Raw genomic sequence first — 22,492 nt, 5'->3', positions numbered from 1 at the left:
ACTGGAGAACAATCGAGATCTCTGTGTTTCTCGTCCAGAGTCTTCAGTGCTGTGTGTAGAGTTTCACAATGTTCTCGTCATTCTTTCTTTCTGATCATAAGTTGATTCATGAGTCAGTCTGATTCGTGAACTGAATCTCAGCTGCTGCCGAAGTTTCGAACAGCCCCCATCTGTGAATTATATCAAACCATTTTCGTAATTCTTCACTGGATTTAGATCTAAAATTGTACTTTTTACTAATTAAGTACACGTTTAAAGCGATTACACCCTCGTGTGAGAGAGAGAGTTTGTGTGTTTATTTGTGTGTTCGAGTGGACAGACTTCACATCCCACCGGAAACCAAGCGCTTCGCACTTTGTCCACCGCGCGTGCGAATTGTTCTTGAGAACCGAGTGATGATTCATGTGAACTGAATCACACGGGAACGACTCGCGCGGACTCTGAGGGAGAGAACCAGCGTTCTGAATCTAAAACAGAGGATACGTGATAAATCATAAATCATACGAAACATGGCTTAACTTAAACATTAAATACCGCGCAGACTTCTGTGAGCGCTTTTGAGTGACGATTCAAACGAATTAATGAATCTTGAAACCGGTTTTTCGAACGATTCACAGGAATGTTTGAGTGTTTCGTCACTTATTCGTTGTTGTTACACGCAGAGGCATTTTTGTCAGACGAGCGCGAGCGCGGTGAGTAACGACTCGTATTTATTTATTCATTCATGCTGATCAAAGTATCGATGAACGACATGAATAAAAGTTGTTATGTGTTTTAATACGAGATAGAATCAGGGGACGAAACTTCAGCAGGTGTGAACGATGAACATATTGTGTTGTTTTAATACGGTGATACATGTTTAAGCGGTTGTGTTGTTCGTGTCATCTTCACAAACTTAACTGCAAACTGCTTTGACTCCTGAACTAAATGTTCCCTTTCTAGTGGACAACTGTAGGGATCAGTGCACCTCTCCACACACTCACTGATCGACAGACAACACTTCAAACTCTTTGTCTTTATGTCTGAAGTGACTGTTACACATACTGTGAACTCTAGTAACAATTGAAACTGTTGTGTAATCAATATCATTACCTCACCGTAGTAACTATTAAAGTGTACTGCCGTGTTTTTCGTGACGTGACGTGTTTCCTGACAGCAGGTGTTTGTGTCATGTTGTCATTTGTTGATGTTGCACATGAACATCACACATGTTGTTTTGAATGAACTGTGAATGGAAGCATACACAGAAACACGCGTGTGAAGAGGAATGTTTTCTGTTGTGTAGTGTGGGATTGTGGGGAAGTGTTTGGATCAGATTCTGTTGGTATTTTACCCAGCATGCATTGAGGCCGGAAACTGAGGTCATTGGGAGTGAACACAACCAGAATCTCTGTTGTTCTGTTTCCAGATGTGAGAACGTGTGCTGGGTCCAATGATTCTTCACACTGTTTGTGTGTGTTTGTGTGTGTTGGACTTGTGTTTGCTCCTCTTATTCTGCTCTGCTGGGCTGCTGAGATGAGTTGTTTGGGTCCTTTGTTTGGGTGCCGTTGCCATGGTGAATGGTAATATCAGAGCTCCATTGATGATGGCTTCTTATAGTCGTGGTGCACACTTAACCCAGGATAAGACTATTGAAGTAACTCAAATCAGCTAAGTAAACCAACTCTGAGTTCAAGGTTTAACCTACAGTTGGTTGAACCTGCTTATTGAAACGGGCCCAGTGTCTCACACACACACACACACACACACACACACAAACAGATATGCTTTTCTACACTATCATCATGATATGAATCCTGTGTGTGAGATAAATCTGAATGATCATATGCTGATGAAATTGTTGATGATTCGTTTACTGCTATTGTTTGCATCGCACTGCTGCATTAAGAGAGATAGTCATCCATTTCTTTGTTAATGACTCATAATGTGAAAGACTCAAACGCACACATGTGTCTCTTGAGGGTTAAAGGTCTTTTATGGAAGGCTTTTGACGTGTCTGTGACCGCAGACTGAAGATGTTCCTCCACCCACTCACTTCATCTGTTACATGAAACGAGTTGATCTCAGAAAGCTGACGACTTCAAACTGTGTTATTTTGTGTTCATCTGTTTCATGACGCCGGTCGCCAGCTTTAAACGCTGAATCAAACTCATCATGTATGCGCTTACACGCAAAAGACATCTGCATGGACCGATGAAGACGTTTCTCTAGAAGCACAACTATGAGGAGTTTAGATTAAGAGCGTGTTTGTGTATGAAAGTTTATGACATGATGATGATTTTGCACAATAGATTTTTTTTATTGTGTGTGGAGGAGAAAACCAATAATAAAAGCCTACACATTTCATGTCATTTGATTTGAAAATAAATAAAATGAATAAAATGTATGTCTGTGAAAGTATTGATGACAAGCCAATAAAGTAAAATAAATTAAAACTAAATCAAATTAAAAAGCAGTTGTGTCTTAATAAAATTCAGATGTAACCCAACGTTCAAAAGATCTCTTTCCTGAGATTAGCAAAGCTTTATTCACAGTCAAAGTGCAGTAAGTGCATGTTTTTTTTGGGGGAAGTATGGCTTTGTGGTTTTGGCTTTTATCTGTAGTAAAATAAGGGCGTATGTGAATCTGAGTGAAAAATAGACATGTTTCTGAGTGTGGATGGACTGCACTGATGAATTAATAACTAATTGTGACTTCACAAAGTACATTTGGATTTCACCGGGGCTTTAAAGTCAACATGAAATGGATGTTGAGATTGAGTGCAAGGGCTTCTGAAATGAGAAACTAAATAGCGGTGGGCTTTATTTTGCCCTTCCCTTCTTGATTGGTTTGGTGTTAGTTAGTCATTACAAAATGGAGGCAGGTTTGATTGGCAGTTCACAGTCTCTTGTGGAGGGCCTGGTGAAGATGTCTGGCCAATGGACAGTCACTATAGCTCCACCCCTTTTCTGTTGCTCATGTCTTGTGGTGAAGAGTTGTTGTTGAGAGGGGGAGGAGCTTCATGTCTTGATTAAAGATCACAAGTGCAAATGAATTGAAATAATAATGGTGTGCAGTGCATGGATGAGTTATTTATAATAATCACTGCAACACTTTGTGAAACACACAATATTCCTGTTTGATTTCATGGACTTTAAAGGGATAGCTGAGACAAAAATTTGTCATGGTTTAATCACCCTCAAGTTGGTCTGAACCTGTAGACATTTCTTTGTTCTGTTGAACACAGAAGATATTTGGTAGCAAATAACATTTCTGGGGCACCGTTGAGTTCCCTGAAATTGTTCAGAGAAATAAATAAATGTGTGCAGGATTGGACCAAGTTGAGTAATTCATGTCAGAATGTGGCTGATCATCCCTGTGACAACACAACCTGCTGCTGTACCCCCACGACCGCACATTTCACTTGAATTAAAATGGGAGTGTTGTGAACTTGAGCTCATGTAAGAGCGAGTGGAAGGCTTGAAGGCAGTGGTGTGTGTTTGAGTTGTGTGTTTGTTTTGTGAAAATGCTTTTGTTGGTGTGCTGAAAGGTTTTGAGCGGACACACCTTCAGCTCCATATCACTCTGTGTGTGTAGTTACAGACCTGCTGTGACATGATGAAGCTGAAATTCTTTCTTTTTGTGTGTGTGTGTGTGTAGCAGCAGCAGCAGCAGCATGACGGCAGTCCGTGTTTCTTTGACGGGTTCATGAGTCGTGACACAGATCATGGCCGCAGGAAACAGTTTTCAGTCTCCTCATCGGATCATTGATCTGGAGTAAGTCACATTTACTGTCTTCTACTCTGTTATGATGTCACTAATTAGTAATTTCATGTGTTGTTTCACCATTCCCTATTCTCGCCCTTCCTGTTTTCAGTGTGTGTGTGTGTGTGTGGACTTGGTTTAAATACGTTAGTGGGGACCTAAACCTGAATGCACACCAACTCACGGGGACTCGTGTCCCCACGGGCACAAAAGCTTATAAATTGTACAGAACGATCATTTTGAAAATCTAAAAATGCAAAAAGTTTTCTACGATCTTTAGGTTTAGGGTTTTTTTTAGAGGACAAAATATACAGTTTGTACAGTATACAACTCATTACACTTATGGACTGTCCCCACAGAGATAATAAAACATACATGTGTGTGTGTGCGTGTCCATTTGTCGGTATGTGTGTTTGTGTCCATTTGATTCTTAGATTTCAAAAACGGTTACACATGAACAGGGCTCTAGACTCATTTTCGCACTTTCTCAGTTGGTCAAACCAACTTACAATTTGGTCGCACACTTTTTTATAGTAATCATAATGACCTCAGTTGATGTATCATTTTGTTAATTTGTCACTCAGTCTTTTAAAATAGTCGACTACATATTTGAACTTTAACACTTGCGAGCCCAATAAATCCCAAATAATTGCAAAGAAACTTTGTAACTTTGTTTTATATTCAAGTTGTATATCATAAATTATTGATATACATAAGTAAACATTAAATACTAAATGGTAACCACTCTTGTTGAATGGTCTCTGCTCACTTGTGTTCTGATGTTTTTCGAGTGACTGATTTGATGGTTTTCAATCAGTGAGTCTCGGGAGTTCAGTGTTTGACATACGAGTTGTTTCAGCAAAAAGAATCGGTTCAAATGAGTCATAACGTCGCAAATCAGCGGACACTGCAATAGTATGTTAGGACATCGCAAAAGATACGAGTTAAAAAGCAAAAGACTTCAGCTCACTGGACAGAAGTTTTCCTTTGTGTCAGCTGATGTGCGGAACACATGTCAGGGAAGAAAAAGCATCCGGCGACATGTTTTTGATGTAATAATGGTCAAAATATTCTCCATGTGAAACATTGATTCTGTCTACAGACCTTGCTTTTGATTAAAGTGTGTGGGAGAGACAGTTCCGAATCCACTGTGTTCCACTCCATTAATCACTGCACACAACGATCAGAACATGACATCAATGTTCCGTGAGAGCGTTTTAAAACCATATGTCTGTCTGAGGTATCGAGTCCCCCCTCGAATTCCGTCCCCTTTAGGACCCCGAGTGATTCTATTGGCTGAAAGAACGTCTATTTGGGTACTCTTTTAGCGCCTGATTGCAGCTCTTACAAGATTACATCGTGATACACGTCACTAGAACTATACTAAAATGACCATTAAAGTCTTTGACATGAAGTGCTTGCTATGCTAGTATGTACATGAGTCTATGGGTAGTGATGTCAAACAAATCTCATTCTTACTGTTTAAGTTAGCTTACCTATCAACTAGCATAGCATTGAACTACGTGTTTTTTTTGTTTTGTTATCGAGTACAAATTTTTAATACAACAAAATGTCATCAATAACTACACAAAGGAAACTAATCTGGTATGGAAGGCTCAACACAGTAGATCCACATTATTCCCAGACAAATAGAACTGTGTGGTCAGCTAGGGCTTGTGAAAAGAAGCTAGACTAGCACTTACCAAACATTCACACAAATAAGAATTTTTGTATCAGTCGGGATCCTAAAGGGGACTGAATTTGAGGGGGCTGTCGGTCTGCGCAACACGGAGTGAAGACAAACACACACTTTAGTTTGGAGACAGATGGAGTACAAGCTCTCTGCTCGCTCTTCCCTGCAGTGCACTTATCACAAGTGCGTCATTCACCGCTCATAAATCACATTAAATGTTTTTAAATGTTAAAAAGTCTTTCTTTGATCATGTGATCACAGTTATGGTGATGTCATCACTGGTTCATTTCCACATTCTTTGTTTTCGATGGAAGTGTCTCATTGAGTTATGATGTGTGATGTGGTTTTACATTTATTGCTGTTATTCATATTCTACTGACATTGATCTCACAGTAATGTCATGATGTGTGCGTGTGTGTGTTTCAGGAGTCCGGCTGATGAATTTGGTGTTCATGATTCATTCAGTCAGCTGATTAATGAACAGAATCATGACCTTCATGCTGATGTCATAGAGATGACCGCACTTGACCAGAAGGAGGAGGAAGGTCAGATCTCTCACACAAACACACACACACATTGTTTTTCTTTGTGATGTCTGTGTGTGATGTGAATGTGTTTCTGCTGTACGTGTCACAGATGATGTCATGGGTCTGGAGGGTCCAATGTTTTGTCCAGTTACAGAGTTCAGTGACGAACAGCAGCAGACGGATTCTCTGATTGGAGAACGCTGGTCATCTGACACACTCCGAGTTCTCTCATCTATGCCCAGTCGAACCATCGGTGTGTATGTGTCTTAGATGTTTCTCCTGAGACTCAGAAATCTCAGAAATGTGTCTGTCATAAGAGTTTGAGAAGAGATAATGTGTCAAACTGAGCTCACATTCGTCTTGTCTGCAATCAAAAGTCAATACAGTGAAGATCTCAATATCAACACAAACATTTCTCACCTCTACAATCTGCATTCAATCACACCTCATGATCTATGAGAGACTAGAGAGTTCTCTTTAAAGACAGTCTTTCTCAGGTGAAATACAGGCCTGCAATAATGTGCGCGCTGCACCGCATGCACATCCCGCGTGCCCACCACGTGTCTGCATTTAAAATAACTGCTCAAAATAAGTGAAATGTAAACGGGCCTCAGAGGAACAGTTGTGATACTGAAGATCTCTCTCTGCGCAGGTCGCAGTCGCGGGGCGATCATCTCTCAGTATTATAACCGCACGATGCAGCTGCGCAGACGCAGACAGAGCAGACCCTCCATCCAGCACTTTCCTCGATCTGCTCGTCCCAGCATCCGTGGATATCGCGTGGAAATAGACGGCGCTGGTTTTGAAGAAGGAGGTAAAAAACACACGCATGTTTGAAACAATCGTGAGTTCATGTTGAGTGTTTTTTGCTCATCTCATGTGTGTGTGTAGAGAGTAAGAGGGAGCGTTTGGTGAACAATCTGCAGAATCTGTCCGTCAGTGATCGTGTGCGTATGTTGAGAGCGATGCCTCTGTGTCTGGCTGAGAAGAAAGAGCTCAGGTACACACACACACACACACACACACACACGAAACCCACTATTTATGCTACAAAAGGGCGTAGAATAGTGCATAAGTGCGCGATTTGGGACGCACCCATTGCAACTTATTGTACAAAATGATATGAATGCAGGAATGAATAAATACACATATGAATACACAAGTACCATCACACAGATGTTGTCTGTTTATTGTATTTGTGTTCATCAGTGTGTGTGATGTGTTTTTCAGGATGTTGGCCATGAATAAAGTGGAACACTCATTGTCTCAGAGTCAAATCCCCTGCTGTAGTCAGTTCAAGTATTACATCATCACTGTGAGTCCATCACATGCATTATGACGTCATCATTCGCCCTCACCGTCTCCTGTAGTCTAGTGCACTATAATGGGTGTCCACCAAAATAACTTCATTCCTCATATGTTACTTCACTCTTTTACCCACAGTGCACTCTGATTGTGCATCTGATGCCACCTCATGTTTTCCCACACTGCAAAAAATCAAAGCATTATTGTCTTGTTTTTGGTGAAAATATCTAAAACTTCTTAAATCAAAATACGAAGACTGGACAAGAAAAGTAAATAAACTTACTTAATTCTTAAATTATTTTTCATAAAACAAGATCAAAAACCTTTGGTCGCTTTTCTTGTCAAGTAATTATATTTTGATTTGAGAATGTTTAGATATTCGTAATAGAAAACAAGGCAAAGACAATTAGTAGTAGTTCCCAAGATGCACCGTGAGTCGACCACCTGCCTGCAGTCAGCTTGATGAATGTGAGGGACAATAAAGATTTATTTGAGATGTGTTTGTGTTTAGGGTCTTGTGTCTCTCTGAAGGGGCTTAATTCATGATAACACTCAGCTGCTTGTACATTATCCCACTTATTACACGGCTTCTTGCCACATGAGAAAAAAAACTGGACATGAAATATGAATTTGAAATATTTGATTAGCTCATTTTTATTGAATGCAGACCTTCTGTGAGGAAAAGCCGTTTAGTTTCAGTTTTATAGTAAGAAATGATGCTCAAACGTCACAAACAGGCAAATTGGTTTCATCATTTGTAAATATAATGTCATATATGTTATTAAAAGACATATTTATAATACATGTGTTAAACCTCAGGTTCCTTTCGAACACTAAGTTTCTTTCTGTGTTTCGGATTACACTTAAAATCAAATCAGAAATACGTTGGATGTTGTGAATGAATTCTTCTGCAGATCTGGGAGCACAAGAACTAGACACAAAGGCATCCAGCTTTTGAACTCATTTATTTCAGGGAAGACAAATCCTTATATACTGCACAATATGACACCTGTTATACCAAATAAGGTATAGAACTATGTGGAAGAAACATCTTTATATAATGTGCCATAAGACACTGGTTATTCCAAACAAGGTATAGCTAACATAGCATGTCAGACAAAGAATGTTTAGCTTTAAATAAATCCTCTACCTCCACTTTTAGCCAGCTGTTCACTCTGCTAGCAGCTATCCACTCTGTGAGCCTTAAAACCACACATAGGCTACACTTATTCATTCATTCATGTGGGCTTATTTATCTATGGGGAAAATAATATCTAACAACATGTTTGTGTAATATTAAACTCTCATATGATTTGCAGCATCAGTGTCACGGGGTGTTATTAGTTTTGAGAGCTTATTATTTGAAAATATAACAACCCTTGGAATGTCGCGACTGGCCAATCAGAATCAAGCATTCAAATGAGCCGTGTAATAATGATAATATCCCGCTCATGCTCTCTGACATATTTAGTTTAAGTGACTTCCTCATATAGTGCACTCAGATGTCATAGGGACTAGTGAAGGAGTGAGTGGTGATATGCAGATCTTGTAGTATGCAGTGTGACCTCTGACCTGTGTGTCATCTGTGTGTGTGTCTGTCAGGCTGTGAGACACGGCTGGTTCAACTGGCTGTCGTTTCTGTCGTCGCTGCAGTTGTGGCAGACGGCTCTGAAGTGTGTCGGCGGTCGCTTCGGGACGGGCGTTCTCTCCTACTTCGTCTTCCTCAGAACTCTCGTCTTCTTTAACGTCTTCCTGTTCCTGGTGACCGGTTTGCTTCTGGTTGTTCCTCAGGCTGTGACGCCCCCACATCATGAGCAGATCACCAGCACCTGGGGTCTCGAGATCCTCACGGGGGCCGTAGGTTTCACTCTTCTCACTTTACATTTCATTTCAAGTCTCACAGACCGTAGTAATCCTGTCTGTGTGTGTGTGTATCAGGGTTATTTCTCTGAGTCTCTGCTGTATTACGGTTACTATAGTAACCACACACTGAGCCGTTGCTCATGGATGGCTCAGTCAGAGAACGGGACGTCCTGCACTTCTTCATTCTCATATAACATGCCTCTGGTGTATTTCTTCACTATCGGTGCGGTGTTCTTCGTCACCTGCATCATCCTCGTCTACAGGTGAGCTTCAGCCGCGTCTCTTCACATGTACAGTCGTCATCATCGTGAGAAACTCGCTGGACTTTGTGTTTTCATCCTCCAGCATGTCAAAGTCCTTCGGTCAGAGTTTTCGCATCGATAAATCTAAAGGACTGTTGGCCATCAAGGTTTTAAGCTCCTGGGATTTTAAAGTGAGCAAGAAAACTTCAGTGAGACTCCAGCGTGAGAACATTGGCACACAACTCAAAGTAAGAACACAAATGTGTGCGATTGAATACAAATTAGAACACAAACGTGTGTGTATAGTGTATGTGTGTGAAACGTGTTCTTGTGTGTGTGTGTGGTGTGTTTTCTCTTGTGCATGCGTGTGTGTGAGGGAATAAAAATAAGAACACAAATGTGTGTGTATAGTGTATGTGTTGTGTGGTGTGTGCAGGAGCTGGTGGCGGAGGTGAACCGTCAGGAGTTGGAGTTTCCTGTTCTTCAGCGTTTGTGGCGGATCTTCATTCACATGTTGGCGTGGATCATGTGTTTGGGCAGCACGTTGTTTTGCGTTCTTGCTGTCTATTACTTCTCTGAATATACATACATGGTACAACAACAAACTCACTCACTCACCTACACACACACACTCACACACACACACACATTGAGATATTTGTCCTCAATTGAACCTGTTAGACATTTAACTCTCTCTGTCTCTCACTATCTCTGTCTCTCTCTCTCTATCTGTTTCTCTCTCTCTATCTGTTTCTCTCTCTCTATCTGTTTCTCTCTCTCTATCTGTTTCTCTCTCTCTATCTGTTTCTCTCTCTCTCTATCTGTTTCTCTCTCTCTCTCTCTCTCTGTTTCTCTCTCTCTATCTGTTTCTCTCTCTCTATCTGTTTCTCTCTCTCTCTATCTGTTTCTCTCTCTCTCTCTCTGTTTCTCTCTCTCTATCTGTTTCTCTCTCTCTATCTGTTTCTCTCTCTCTCTCTCTCTCTGTTTCTCTCTCTCTATCTGTTTCTCTCTCTCTCTCTGTTTCTCTCTCTCTGTTTCTCTCTCTCTATCTGTTTCTCTCTCTCTATCTGTTTGTCTCTCTCTGTCTGTGTCTCACTCTCTCTCTCTCTCTCTCTCTCTCTCTCTCTCAAGATTCAAGATTGAAAGGAGCTTTATTGGCATGATAAAAGAAAATGTACATTGCCAAAGCACAAGATTAAATATAAACATGCAGAAATACAGATTAAGATAAAAAATAAGATAGAATAAAATTAAAAGTCTATAAGTAAAAATCTATATATATATACATCTCAATATAAACAGAAAAAGAGTTTTAATTAAAGTTCTCAATGAGGGTGATAGTGTCAGTTTGTGTGTGTCTATCTCTTTCTCTTTCTCTCGCTTTCTCTCTCTCTCTCTCTCTCTCTCTCTCTCACTCACTCACTCACTCACTCACTCACTCACTCACTCACTCACTCTCTCTCTCTCTCTCTCTCTGTTTCAAATTCAAATTCAAATTCAAATGAGCTTTATTGGCATGACTGTGAACAAACACAAATATTGCCAAGGCATTGAGTAATAATAAGACATACAGTATGAACATTAAAAAAGAAAGCAAAAAATAAAATAAAATAAAAATAATAATGATACATTGCAACAATAAAAATAAATAAATACATGTACAAGGACCCAAACTAACAGTGGTCTCAATACGATTTAGTTTTTATCTCTCATGTTATGACAACAGAACAAGTATTGTGCAGACAGATCAATACATTCCACCATTTCTCCCAAAAGATATGATAGTTTTTCTATATCATTCACTCTATGGAATTCAGGATAAACATTTCCTATTAAAGTAAAGTACTTCTGTCTGATGGATTGATATTTACTACATTGAGTGAGAAAGTGAAGTTCATCCTCCACAACAGCATCAGTGCAGTTTGAACACAATCTATGATCTCTGGATGTCCAGTTCTGTCTGTGTCGACCGGTCTCTATACACAGACTGTGATCACTGAGGCGATATTTGGACACAAGCTTTCTCTGCCTGTAATCTTTCAGTTTTATTAGGTATGGTGCCAATTTGTAATCGGTTCTTATTTTCTGGAAGCAAGTTAATTTGTTTACGTCATTGATCTTATTTTGCCAGTAAAGAAGATATTCTTCTTGAGTCGTGTTTAAAATGTGTCTGAGTTTAGACTGTCTGAACTGATCTGATGTGTTCAGCTGATGTTTGTTCAGGAGGTGTAGGAAAGGATCGTTCTCTGGATGTGATGTATTATGTCTGAAAGCACTATGATGGTAGTTGTCTGGTGAACTCTCAGATAAGTGAAACCAGAACTTAGATGCCCTCTTCTGGATTTCAGACAGGAGAGGAAACTTTCCAAGTTCTGCTCTACATCCCAGATTTGAGGTATTTCTGTGAGTTCCCAGGATGTTTTTGCAAAACTCAAGTTGGAAAATTTCCATTGGACATTTGTCCCAGGATTCATAGCTCAGTTGGAATTTGGGGCCCCAGATTTCACTACCATATAGAAGAATCAAAGATTTTCAGCCACAGTCTAATAGGGAGGTTCAACTGAAAAAGTGTTTTTCTTAGACCATAATAAACTCTACGGTCTTTCTCAGCAAGTTCTTTAATTGCCATGTTAAATTGACCTGAAGCAGAGATGGTCAGACCCAAATAGTTATAGTTTGTCACATGACTAAGAATTGATCCCCCAAGTGTAAAAATGTATTTTTTCTCTGTAAAACGACTTTTCTTTGGAAATATGATTATTTTGGTGTTGTCCATGTTTATTGGGAAGGCCCATTCACTGCAGTGATGTTCTAGAACTGACAGATGTTCACACAAACCTTCTTCATTTGGTGACAATAGCAGAAGGTCGTCCGCATACAAAAGACATTTTATTTCTCTGTCCTCAAGAGTTAAACCAGGACTAGAGGATTCTTCAAGCTTTGTGGCCAATTCGTTGATATAAATATTGAATAAAGTCGAGCTTAGAGAACATCCTTGGCGAACTCCTTTAGTCTGTCTAAAATAGTCAGTTCTTTCGTTGTTGATTTTGATGAAATACTTGTTGTCCTTATACATGTTCTTAATTACATCATAAACTTTTCCCCCTATTCCACTCTGGATGAGTTTTAGAAAGAGCCCGTTGTGCCAAACCGAATCAAAGGCCTTTTTAAATCTATAAAGCAACCAAATATTTTTCCTTGTTTTGTTTGATGAACATGTTTCTTTATAAGTGTATGTAATGTGTATATATGATCAGTAGTCCTTTGTTTGGGCAAAAATCCAAACCAGTAAAATCTTCTCGGCAGGGGAAACAGTTTGTGTTTGTGATGTGAAGCTGGTAAAGGATGGAGGGATTTGTTTAAACTAATGACTATGTGGCAGTGGTCTGATAAAGGTAACTGTGGCATGACTGTGAAATAATTGATCTTGTTTTGTTGTAAATCTGTGATGACATAGTCAACGGTGCTGCTGCCCAGACGTGAGCTGTATGTAAACTGACCCATAGAATCACCTTTTGTTCGCCCATTAACTATATATAGACCCAGACTTTTGCACATCTGTATGACTTGTTTACCATTTTTGTTAATTGTCTCATCATAGTTCTGACGGGGTTTAGTTTTAACTTTGTTTTGCTGTACATTTGAAATCTTGATATATTTATCTCCAGTAGAACTAATGAAGTCCAGTTCTTTCCCAGTTCTTGCATTGAAGTCCCCCATTAACAGAACTGATCCTAAAGACTGGAACTGAATGATCTCCGACTGTAATGTTGGGAAAATGTCTTCATCATAATATGGAGACTCGTGTGGAGGGATGTATGCGGCACACATGTATGTGTCCTTATCTGAACACATGAGTTCTCTTTTCATTTTTAGCCAGATATGTGTTTTCCCTTGTTTAACAGGCTGAATGTAATGCAGCAGTTGTTCTTTAAACCACACAATTATTCCTCCAGAATCCCGTCCAACTTTCACATGAGGACGCTTAACTGATGGTACAAATATTTCTTTGTAGTTTAAAGGAGCGGAGATCTGACATTCTAACCGACTCCAGGTCTCTGTACAATATTTACAAGATCAGGGTTTCTGTGTTTCTCTCCAAAAACAGAAGAATACATTCCCTGAATGTTATAGCATGTTATTTTAAGGGAGGACATGTTATTGTTTTCTTTAACCAGAAATAATGTATGATTTCTCGATCACGTTGTGCAGATAAAAGGTAATATTGCAGAGTAAATATTAAGTAAAGTAAATGTAGAAAGAAATAAACATGTGCATAATATAAATCATGAAAAATAAATATTTAAATGAATAGATGAATGTACCTAACTATCATTACATATTTAGTGTAAGAAGTTGTCACATATGAGTTTCAGCATGTGTTTGATCTGATGGAGGTCTCTGTTGTCTGCTGTGGTGTAACTGACCGTCTGTCTGACTCTCTCCTCATGGACATGATGTGTTGTGTGAGGACTTCTTAAAGTTGCCTCCTTTAGTGTTTGTGCGAACAGTCTCATGCCGTCTCTATGGATGTGGATGTGATCGTACAGATGGTCATGACTGATGCGCTGATGGTTTGCGATGGAGACGTTCTTCAGTTGGGCACAGACTCTTGCTAACTCTCCGTTAATTTGGTAAATGATGTTTTGTGGAATGTCTCAACGGGGCAGAAGGGTTGAGAAGATGACTTTAGCGCTGGGGTAGATCCTGCAGGCTGTCCTCAGTACATCTGACAGAGCTTTGGTGACGTCTGTTCTTCTTCCGGTGAGGTCGTTGGTTCCAGTGTGGAGTATGATGTGTGTTGGTGCGCCCAGCACATCTTCTCTCAGTAGATTCAGTGCAGACTGGGAGGTGGGACACCAAAACTTCTTCACGTTTCTTCCTGGAAACAGTCGTCTCTGATGGAGGTGATGACAGTGGAGTCACACAGGATGACGATGTTCTCTTTTCTCATCTCTTCTCTGTTGGTGCTGTTGGGTGATGTTGTTGTCAGTGGATTGCTCTGTCTGACGCTGCTCTTCTTCCTCATGTTGTCTTGTGAATTAAATGTTTGTGTGATTGTAGCAGAAGAGATGCTCTTTCTTTGTGTGCCGATGTTCTGTCCATGTTGTGTTGTGTTTGTGCTGTTCCTCTCAGTAGATATGCTCTGTGTTGATGGGAGGATGTCTTGCAGACGTTGTGTCTCCTCAGCAGAAGAGATGCTCTGTGATAGTGTGTTGACTTCAGGCTGATGTTGTGCTGTGTTCTCAGTGGATGAGGTGTTGTGTTTGTTGTGTTGTATGAGTGTGTTTAATTGTCTCCTCATCTCGTCTGTCTGTCTCTCTATGATGATGTAGTGTAGTTGTTTCATGTGTTGTGTGTTGGGATGGTTGATCAGACTCTGGAGTTGGTGAAGACTGTTGCTGGTTTCCTCTTTAAACAGACAGTAGTCCTGCTCCAGTTCTGACAGGTTGTCTCTCAGGATCTTTATTTTAGGTGAGGTTGGAGTGCTGATGTCTCTGTATGTTGGAGCAGAATATGATCTTTGATCAGTGTTGTTGTCCGCTGTGGTGCACGTCTCATCTGGTGTGATGTTCTTCACTTCAGGATCTTTCTTTACTTTTTGAACCTCCATTTTCAAGTTTTTGAAGTTCCTTTGAAATTCCTCTAGACTGGACTCTGGTCCCTGAACCATGACTGTCCCATTGTGATACAGATTTACAATAATCTTGAAGTCATTTTCTCCCTCCATTGTGAGCTGTCTACCTTTACTGATTCCTCCTCTTCTGCAGCAGGTCATGTTAGATGAGAGGACTGTGTGCCAGACTGAAGGGTGTTCAGTGAAGAACAGCAGGTTACAGCGAACTCTGTTCTCTTCTGCTCCAGTATAGTCTGACAACAGCATCTCTGGGTTTTCTTGTAGGATTATTTCTTTTATCTTCCTCTTTTCTTTCGTTGATTTAACATCCGCTGAATATAATATATCCAGCTCCTCTTCATTTTTAAAAGATGCCTCTGCTTCAACAGTTTTAACTGTCATGACTAGAGTGTACTGACTCTATATAAACTTTAGATGTTTCCAAAAATGTAATTTGAGGTCTTACCCTAATAATCTTCTGCCTCTTTTATTCTTGAGTTAGTATCCAATCACATACACTATGTTTTAGTCGAAAAAACATACATTATCTGGCAAAAAAAATATGCAAAATCAGGAGCTGATGACTTCGCTGCCAACTGCCATCTCTCTCTCTTTCTCTTTCTCTTTCTCTTTCTCTTTCTCTTTCTCTTCTCTCTCTCTCTCTCTCTCTCTCTCTCTCTCTATCTCTCTCTATCTCTTTCTCTCGCTCTCTCACTCTCTATCTCTCAAGATTCAAAGGAGCTTTATTGGCATGATAAAAGAAAATGTACATTGCCAAAGCACAAGATTAAATATAAACATGCAGAAATACAGATTAAGATAAAAAATAAAATAGAATTAAAATCTATAAAGTCTATAAGTAAATATATATATACAGTGAGGAAAATAAGTATTTGAACACCCTGCTATTTTGCATGTTCTCCCACTTAGAAATCATGAAGGGGTCTGAAATTGTCATCGTAGGTGCATGTCCACTGTGAGAGACATAATCTAAAAAAAATCCAGAAATCACAATGTATGATTATTTAACTATTTATTTGTATGACACAGCTGCAAATAAGTATTTGAGCACCTGAGAAAATCAATGTTAATATTTGGTACAGTAGCCTTTGTTTCTAATTACAGAGGTGAAACGTTTCCTGTAGTTTTTCACCAGGTTTGCACACACTGCAGGAGGGATTTTGGCCCACTCCTCCACACAGATCTTCTCTAGATAAGTCAGGTTTCTATCCAGTCGCTGAGAAACAAGGAGTTTGAGCTCCCTCCAAAGATTCTGTATTGGGTTTAGGTCTGGAGACTGGTTAGGCCACGCCAGAACCTTGATATGCTTCTTACAGAGCCACTCCTTGGTTATCCTGGCTGTGTGCTTTGGGTCATTGTCATGTTGGAAGACCCAGCCTCGACCCATCTTCAATGCTCTAACTGAGGGAAGGAGGTTGTTCCCCAAAATCTCGCAATACATGGCCCCGGTCATCCTCTCCTTAATACAGTGCAGTCACCCTGTCCCATGTGCAGAAAAACACCTCCAAAGCATGATGCTACCACCCCCATTCTTCACAGTAGGGATGGTGTTCTTGGGATCGTTCTCATCATTCTTCTTCCTACAAACACTTGTAGTGGAATTATGACCAAAAAGTTATATTTTGGTCTCATCTGACCACATGACTTTCTCCCATGACTCCTCTGGATCATCCAAATGGTCATTGGCAATCTTAAAATGGGCCTGGACATGTGCTGGTTTAAGCAGGGGAACCTTCCGTGCCATGCATGATTTCAAACCATGACGTCTTAGTGTATTACCAACAGTAACCTTGGAAACGGTGGTCCCAGCTCTTTTCAGGTCATTGACCAGCTCCTCCTGTGTAGTTCTGGGTTGATTTCTCACCTTTCTTAGGATCATTGAGATCTTGCATGGAGCCCCAGTCAGAGGGAGATTGACAGTCATGTTTAGCTTCTTCCATTTTCTAATGATTGCTCCAACAGTGGACCTTTTTTCACCAAGCTGCTTGGCAATTTCCCCGTAGCCCTTTCCAGCCTTGTGGAGGTGTACAATTTTGTCTCTAGTGTCTTTGGACAGCTCTTTGGTCTTGGCCATGTGAGTAGTTGGATTCTTACTGATTGTATGGGGTGGACAGGTGTCTTTATGCAGCCAACGACCTCAAACAGATGCATCTGATTTAGGATAATAAATGGAGTGGACATTTTAAAGGCAGACTAACAGGTCTTTGAGGGTCAGAATTCTAGCTGATAGACGGGTGTTCGAATACTTATTTGCAGCTGTATCATACAAATAAATAGTTACAAAAATCATACATTGTGATTTCTGGATTTTTTTTTAGATTATGTCTCTCACAGTGGACATGCACCTACGATGACAATTTCAGACCCCTTCATGATTTCTAAGTCGGAGAACATGCAAAATATCAGGGTGTTCAAATACTTATTTTCCTCACTGTATATACATCTCAGTATAAATTCTCTCTCTCTCTCGTTTCGTGTGGTGTCCCTCAGAATCTGAAGAAGCTTGCTAGCTCAAACTCTTCCGTCAGTCTGAAGGATGCGAGTCAGTTGGCTCTTCCTGTGATGGTGTCGAGCATCAATCTGCTCCTGCCGGGTTTCTTCAATGCTGTGGCCTGGATGGAGGAATATGATTCTCCAAGTGTGCTGAATTACATCTCCATCAGCAGGTAATTAGGCGTGTGGAGCGCTGGACCGTAAATGATTGTGAAGCCACAGATTGTGAAGTCATGCGTGTGTTATGTGTGTTTCTGACAGGAATCTGTTGTTGAAAGTGAGCCTGTTGGGTGTGTTGTGTTATCATTGGCTTGGTCGAGTGCCGTCAGATCCTGAGAGTCTCGGTGTCCAGGTGAGACCTGCTGCAGATGTTGTGTTATTTCCAGGTCTACAGGTGTGTGTGTGTGTGTGACGTGTTTTGTTGTGTTAGTGTTGGGAGAGTTTTGTAGGGCAGGAGTTGTATCGCTTTCTGCTGATGGACTTCATCTTCTCTCTTCTGGACACTTTCTGTGGAGAGTTTTTGTGGAGGTAAGACACAGAAATGAAGCTCTCGAACACAAACTCGGTGTTGAAGTGTGTGGATTGATTGTGTGGTGTGTGTCGTTTGTGTCTCAGGTTGTTTTCTCAGAAAGCTCTGAAGAGGAAGAGGAAACCCGTGTTTGATATCGCCAGGAATGTTCTAGAGCTCATCTATGGACAAACTCTCGCCTGGTAAACATATCCCAGAATACTCTCATCTCCTGATGATTACACCTCATGATAGAAGTTCATGTAGATATTGTGTGTGCTTGTGTAGGTTGGGTGTTCTGTTCTCTCCACTCCTCCCTGCTGTTCAGATGATGAAACTACTGCTTCTCTTCAACATCAAGAAGGTCTGTGTGGTTATTTTCATGTGTGGAGGCGAGTTAGTGTGTGTATCTGATGATGTGTGTGTTATGTTTGTGTATCGGATGATGTGTGTATGTGTAGGTGAGTCTAATGATGAACTGTCAGGCGTCTGGGAAGCCCTGGCGAGCCTGTCAGATGACCACCATCTTCATCACGCTGTTGTGTTTCCCATCATTCCTCAGTGCTGCTGTGTGTGTGACATACACCATGTGGACGTGAGTGTTAAACATACACACACACATGTTAGGTTTCTATACATCATGGGGACTTTCCATAACCCAACCATCACAGAAAACATTCTGCATTTACACGTTTTCAAATAAACATAATTTCATCGTTTTAGTTATATTGAATAATCTATTTGAGTTGTGGGGAGCGGCCATCAGCACCACAATATGTTTTTCTCACTCTGTTAGACTAAGCAACAGTTTGTCGCCACAGACCTGATGAAACTTAGAGACCGTTTTCAACCGAAAAGCAAAACAACGATGTATCTCGGCCGTTCGTTTAGACGGAAACAGTGTTTGGGGGACTGAAAACGCAAATTTTGCAGACAGGTCTCACAGTACAACCTTTTTGAAAATGGGCCTTTGTTGTTTCCATGTAAACTTCAAGACAGAGCTTTCTAGGGGACGTCACGCGCATGCGTATTACGTGAGTGGTTGTGCGAGTGTAGCCAATACAAAATGGCGGCGTCCTGTCCTGTGAGCTCTCACTGCTGGACTATGTTTGAACGTTTCCTCAGCAAAATGTGGATTTGATGGACCAATAAGACCAGCGGAGACTCACTGTTTACATTCACCAGACTTTAAGTGAAAGTGGCCTATGAGTCAGATATGGTGACCCATACCCGTAGTGAACACACAAGTGATGAACACACGCACATCCGGATCAGTGGGCAGATATCCCTGCAGCACGCGGGAGCAAGAAGGGGTAAGATGCCTTGAGTAAGCGCACCTCAGTCATCACCCGCTGGCCCTGAGAATCTAGCGTCAGACTGTCTAACCTTAACACCACGACTGCTCCACATATACGTCGACCAACGGGACTTTTGCCTTACAACTGTGCATGTGTGTGTGTGCCAAGGCACATCCTGTTTCTTTACACAACAACATCATCATCCACTCCACACACTACAGCAGGGCTATTCAAATCTTACCCTGGAGGGCCGGAGCACTGCAGAGTTTTGCTCCAGCCCTGATCAAACACACCTGAGCAAGCTAATCAAGCTGTTCAGTATCGCTAGAAAATCACAGGTGTGCAAGTTTGATCAGGGTTGGATCTAAACTCTGCAGTGCTCCGGCCCTCCAGGGTAAGATTTGAATAGCCCTGCACTACAGTGTCTTATCTGTCGTCCTGGACCCGTGTAAATGCAGACAGTTTTGACAACGCTGTCATAAGCACATGAAACATTTCAAAAACATTTTTCATTGTGTAAACGTTGCCTTAAGCATCTGTCAGTGTGTTCATGTGTGATTGATTCTCTCTGAGACATGATTGTGTGTGTGTATCAGGATCAAGCCATCCATCAGCTGCGGTCCGTTCCGGGGTTTAAACACGATGTTCCAGGCAGGAAAACTTTGGGTGAAACATTTGGCCAAAACAAACTCTGATCTGACCTGGCTCACCTGGGTTCACACTTCCCTGGTGGAGAATCCTCTCTTCCTCTTCCTGTCGGCAGGTGTCTTCCTGTGAGTCTCTCTTCCTTCTGCCCGTTCTCTCCAGAACAACACACTGAATGAGTGAATGAATGTCTGCTCTCTCTGTCTGCAGGATCGTGATTTACTTTCACAGTCAGGTGGTGGATGGTCAGAGGAAGATCATTGAACTTCTACAGGAACAGATTGAAAACGTAACACACAAGAACAAGCAATGATAGAAGCGTTCATGTCTGATTCTGGACGTGTCATCATGACATCATTTCCTTTCTGTGTTCAGGAGGGAGATGATAAAAAGTTCCTCATCACACGACTGCAGGACATCCATGAACAGAGACGTGCGATCTCATCACGACGAGTGAGAGGAACCAGTGAGGTATGCACACACACACACCAACGCACCCAAGTACAAATATGCACACACACACACACCCGCACACAAACACCAACACATGCACACACATCAACACGCACACACAGATGACACACACACACCAATAAACATTTTGCTCTGTTATATTTTTCTCAATATGATAATAAACTCATGGGTTGTATGATTTAACTTCCTGGGGCCCGTTTCAGAAAGCAGGGTAAGTGCAAACTTAGAGTAAGTCAACCCCAGAAAACGGAATACTCAGGGTTTTTGGTTTCAGAACGCGAGGTATGTCAAACCCGCGACCGCAGAAATGAGGTATCTTATACTACGAGTGAGTAAACAGAGTAACATACTCTGTGAACCTAACCTGGTCAGGAGGAGGTTTTATTCCGCAAACCTGGTTTGTTACAATCTGCACCCCTTTAAGAAGCGCGAGCGGTGTTGAAATTGCATATGTCATTTGTTTATTGATTTGTGTTCCTAATCGCGCTCTATTTAGTCACACAGACCTTATAATAACATGTCTGTTTATTCAGGAACCCGTAGATGAGGAAGCTGCATTAATTCGCAGAGAGTTACATGTATGTTGGGAGAGAATTGTGAGGCACGGTTTGGACGTTTTATCTTAACTTTTAAGGCCAGTTTAAGTATTTAACCAATCTAGCATCCTACTAGCAAGAGCATTTTATTTCTTTAAACTTTCCTGAATGAATGATGTTATTGTATTTCATATTCAGCTGCTGCCAAGATCTTTTTATTGCAGAAGGATTGCACCTACATCAATTTCCAACCACGGCAACTCTCTTTCTTTTGCTGCTGCGGCTGTGTTGCTCTTTTATATGAATATGTGCTCATATTCACCATATGCTTGTAACAGTTCCTTCAATTCGATTGGCCAGAAATGAACAGAGCGTTTTTTGTCACGTGCCATTGCCATGGTGAATCATGCTATCTTCACTCAATTGATGATGGCTTTTCATTCCCATGCTACACACGCGCGTAACCTAGAGTGAACTGGATTGAACTCAAATCAGCTGGTCTTAAACTGAAAACTCAGATTTCAAGAATTCAGATTTTAACTCTGTGTTGGTGGAACTTCCTTATTGAAACTGGCCCCAGGTGATGTGACTTTCTGACATGTTGGTGTTGTTTATGATAATGTTTACGTTTGTGTAATTTGATGTTATGATGTTTGTGTCGCTTCAGAACACCAGCAATTCATGAGACGAGTGAACATTTCTCATGAGGAGAATCTAAAAACAAACTGGAAGGGACAGAAAAACTGTGAACGGGCCAGAATCACACACATGTACAGAGAAGAGTCTGATCACACTTCACATGATATAGATGTTGATCTCTAGAGGAAGATCAGCCTCAACTACTGGATTAAAGGGATCTTAAGCAGACGCTTTTCACTGATTTGATGAATTGTTTGTTTGTTTAGTAAATCTGTGAAAACTCCCCCTGGTGACGTCTTTTGTTTGGAGACACTTTTATTTTTACTGTGAAAAGAGGGAATGTTTAATACTCACTGGTGTTAACAACTGGACATCTTTTACATTTTCATTTTAAAATAAACCTTTTTTACATGAAATCCTGCCTTCAGTTTTATTTTCAATCTGTGATAATAAAACATCATCTCTGTCAGAAAAGGTCTGATCTGGATTGTCATGTATTGTTCCTTTATTTTATGAAGTCATGCAGAAAAACAGCATATGCAGATATGTACACTTTACATCTCTTCCATAAATATGATTTACAGAAAATAAATAACATAACGTAGCTTAATTTGTGGTTATAAAGGCAAATAACGACAAAGATCATAGATCCTTCAAATCCAACCAAAATCAATATTTGGCAAAAAGAGACGTGTTGAAACTAATCATCACAATAATGAGTCTTCTGGATATGAAGTGGTTTTGTGGTGAAATATAAAAGGAGCAAAATCTGTTATTCTTCAATGTCTCCATCAACAACATCATCGTGTTCCAGTATTTCTCCTGTTCTCAGTTCTGCATCTGTCCGTCATCTTCAGAGACGCACAAAAGTCCGGTTTGTTTTTACT

The 22,492-nt window shown here is 40.7% G+C and overlaps 1 protein-coding gene across 1 annotated transcript; it reads left to right on the top strand.

The window, feature by feature from the left end:
- The first annotated feature begins 425 nt into the window (after nucleotides 1-425).
- Nucleotides 426-22,021, top strand: tmc6b (transmembrane channel-like 6b). The gene is made up of 21 exons (XM_056734978.1): nucleotides 426-692; nucleotides 3,640-3,756; nucleotides 5,864-5,982; nucleotides 6,074-6,217; nucleotides 6,617-6,778; nucleotides 6,856-6,964; nucleotides 7,195-7,279; nucleotides 8,872-9,126; nucleotides 9,208-9,395; nucleotides 9,478-9,622; nucleotides 9,811-9,966; nucleotides 17,503-17,678; nucleotides 17,767-17,857; nucleotides 17,936-18,033; nucleotides 18,121-18,216; nucleotides 18,302-18,377; nucleotides 18,475-18,608; nucleotides 19,908-20,084; nucleotides 20,167-20,245; nucleotides 20,332-20,427; nucleotides 21,634-22,021. Exons 2-21 carry the CDS (start codon nucleotides 3,707-3,709, stop codon nucleotides 21,649-21,651), a joined length of 2,454 nt encoding a protein of 817 aa, XP_056590956.1. The 5' UTR covers nucleotides 426-692; nucleotides 3,640-3,706; the 3' UTR covers nucleotides 21,652-22,021.
- The last annotated feature ends 471 nt before the right edge of the window (nucleotides 22,022-22,492 follow it).

Source organism: Triplophysa dalaica, chromosome 21 (genome assembly GCF_015846415.1).
Source record: "Triplophysa dalaica isolate WHDGS20190420 chromosome 21, ASM1584641v1, whole genome shotgun sequence".
Taxonomy (NCBI): domain Eukaryota; kingdom Metazoa; phylum Chordata; class Actinopteri; order Cypriniformes; family Nemacheilidae; genus Triplophysa; species Triplophysa dalaica.
Note: the sequence above shows the minus strand (reverse complement) of the source record. Positions and strands in the feature narration are given on the sequence as shown.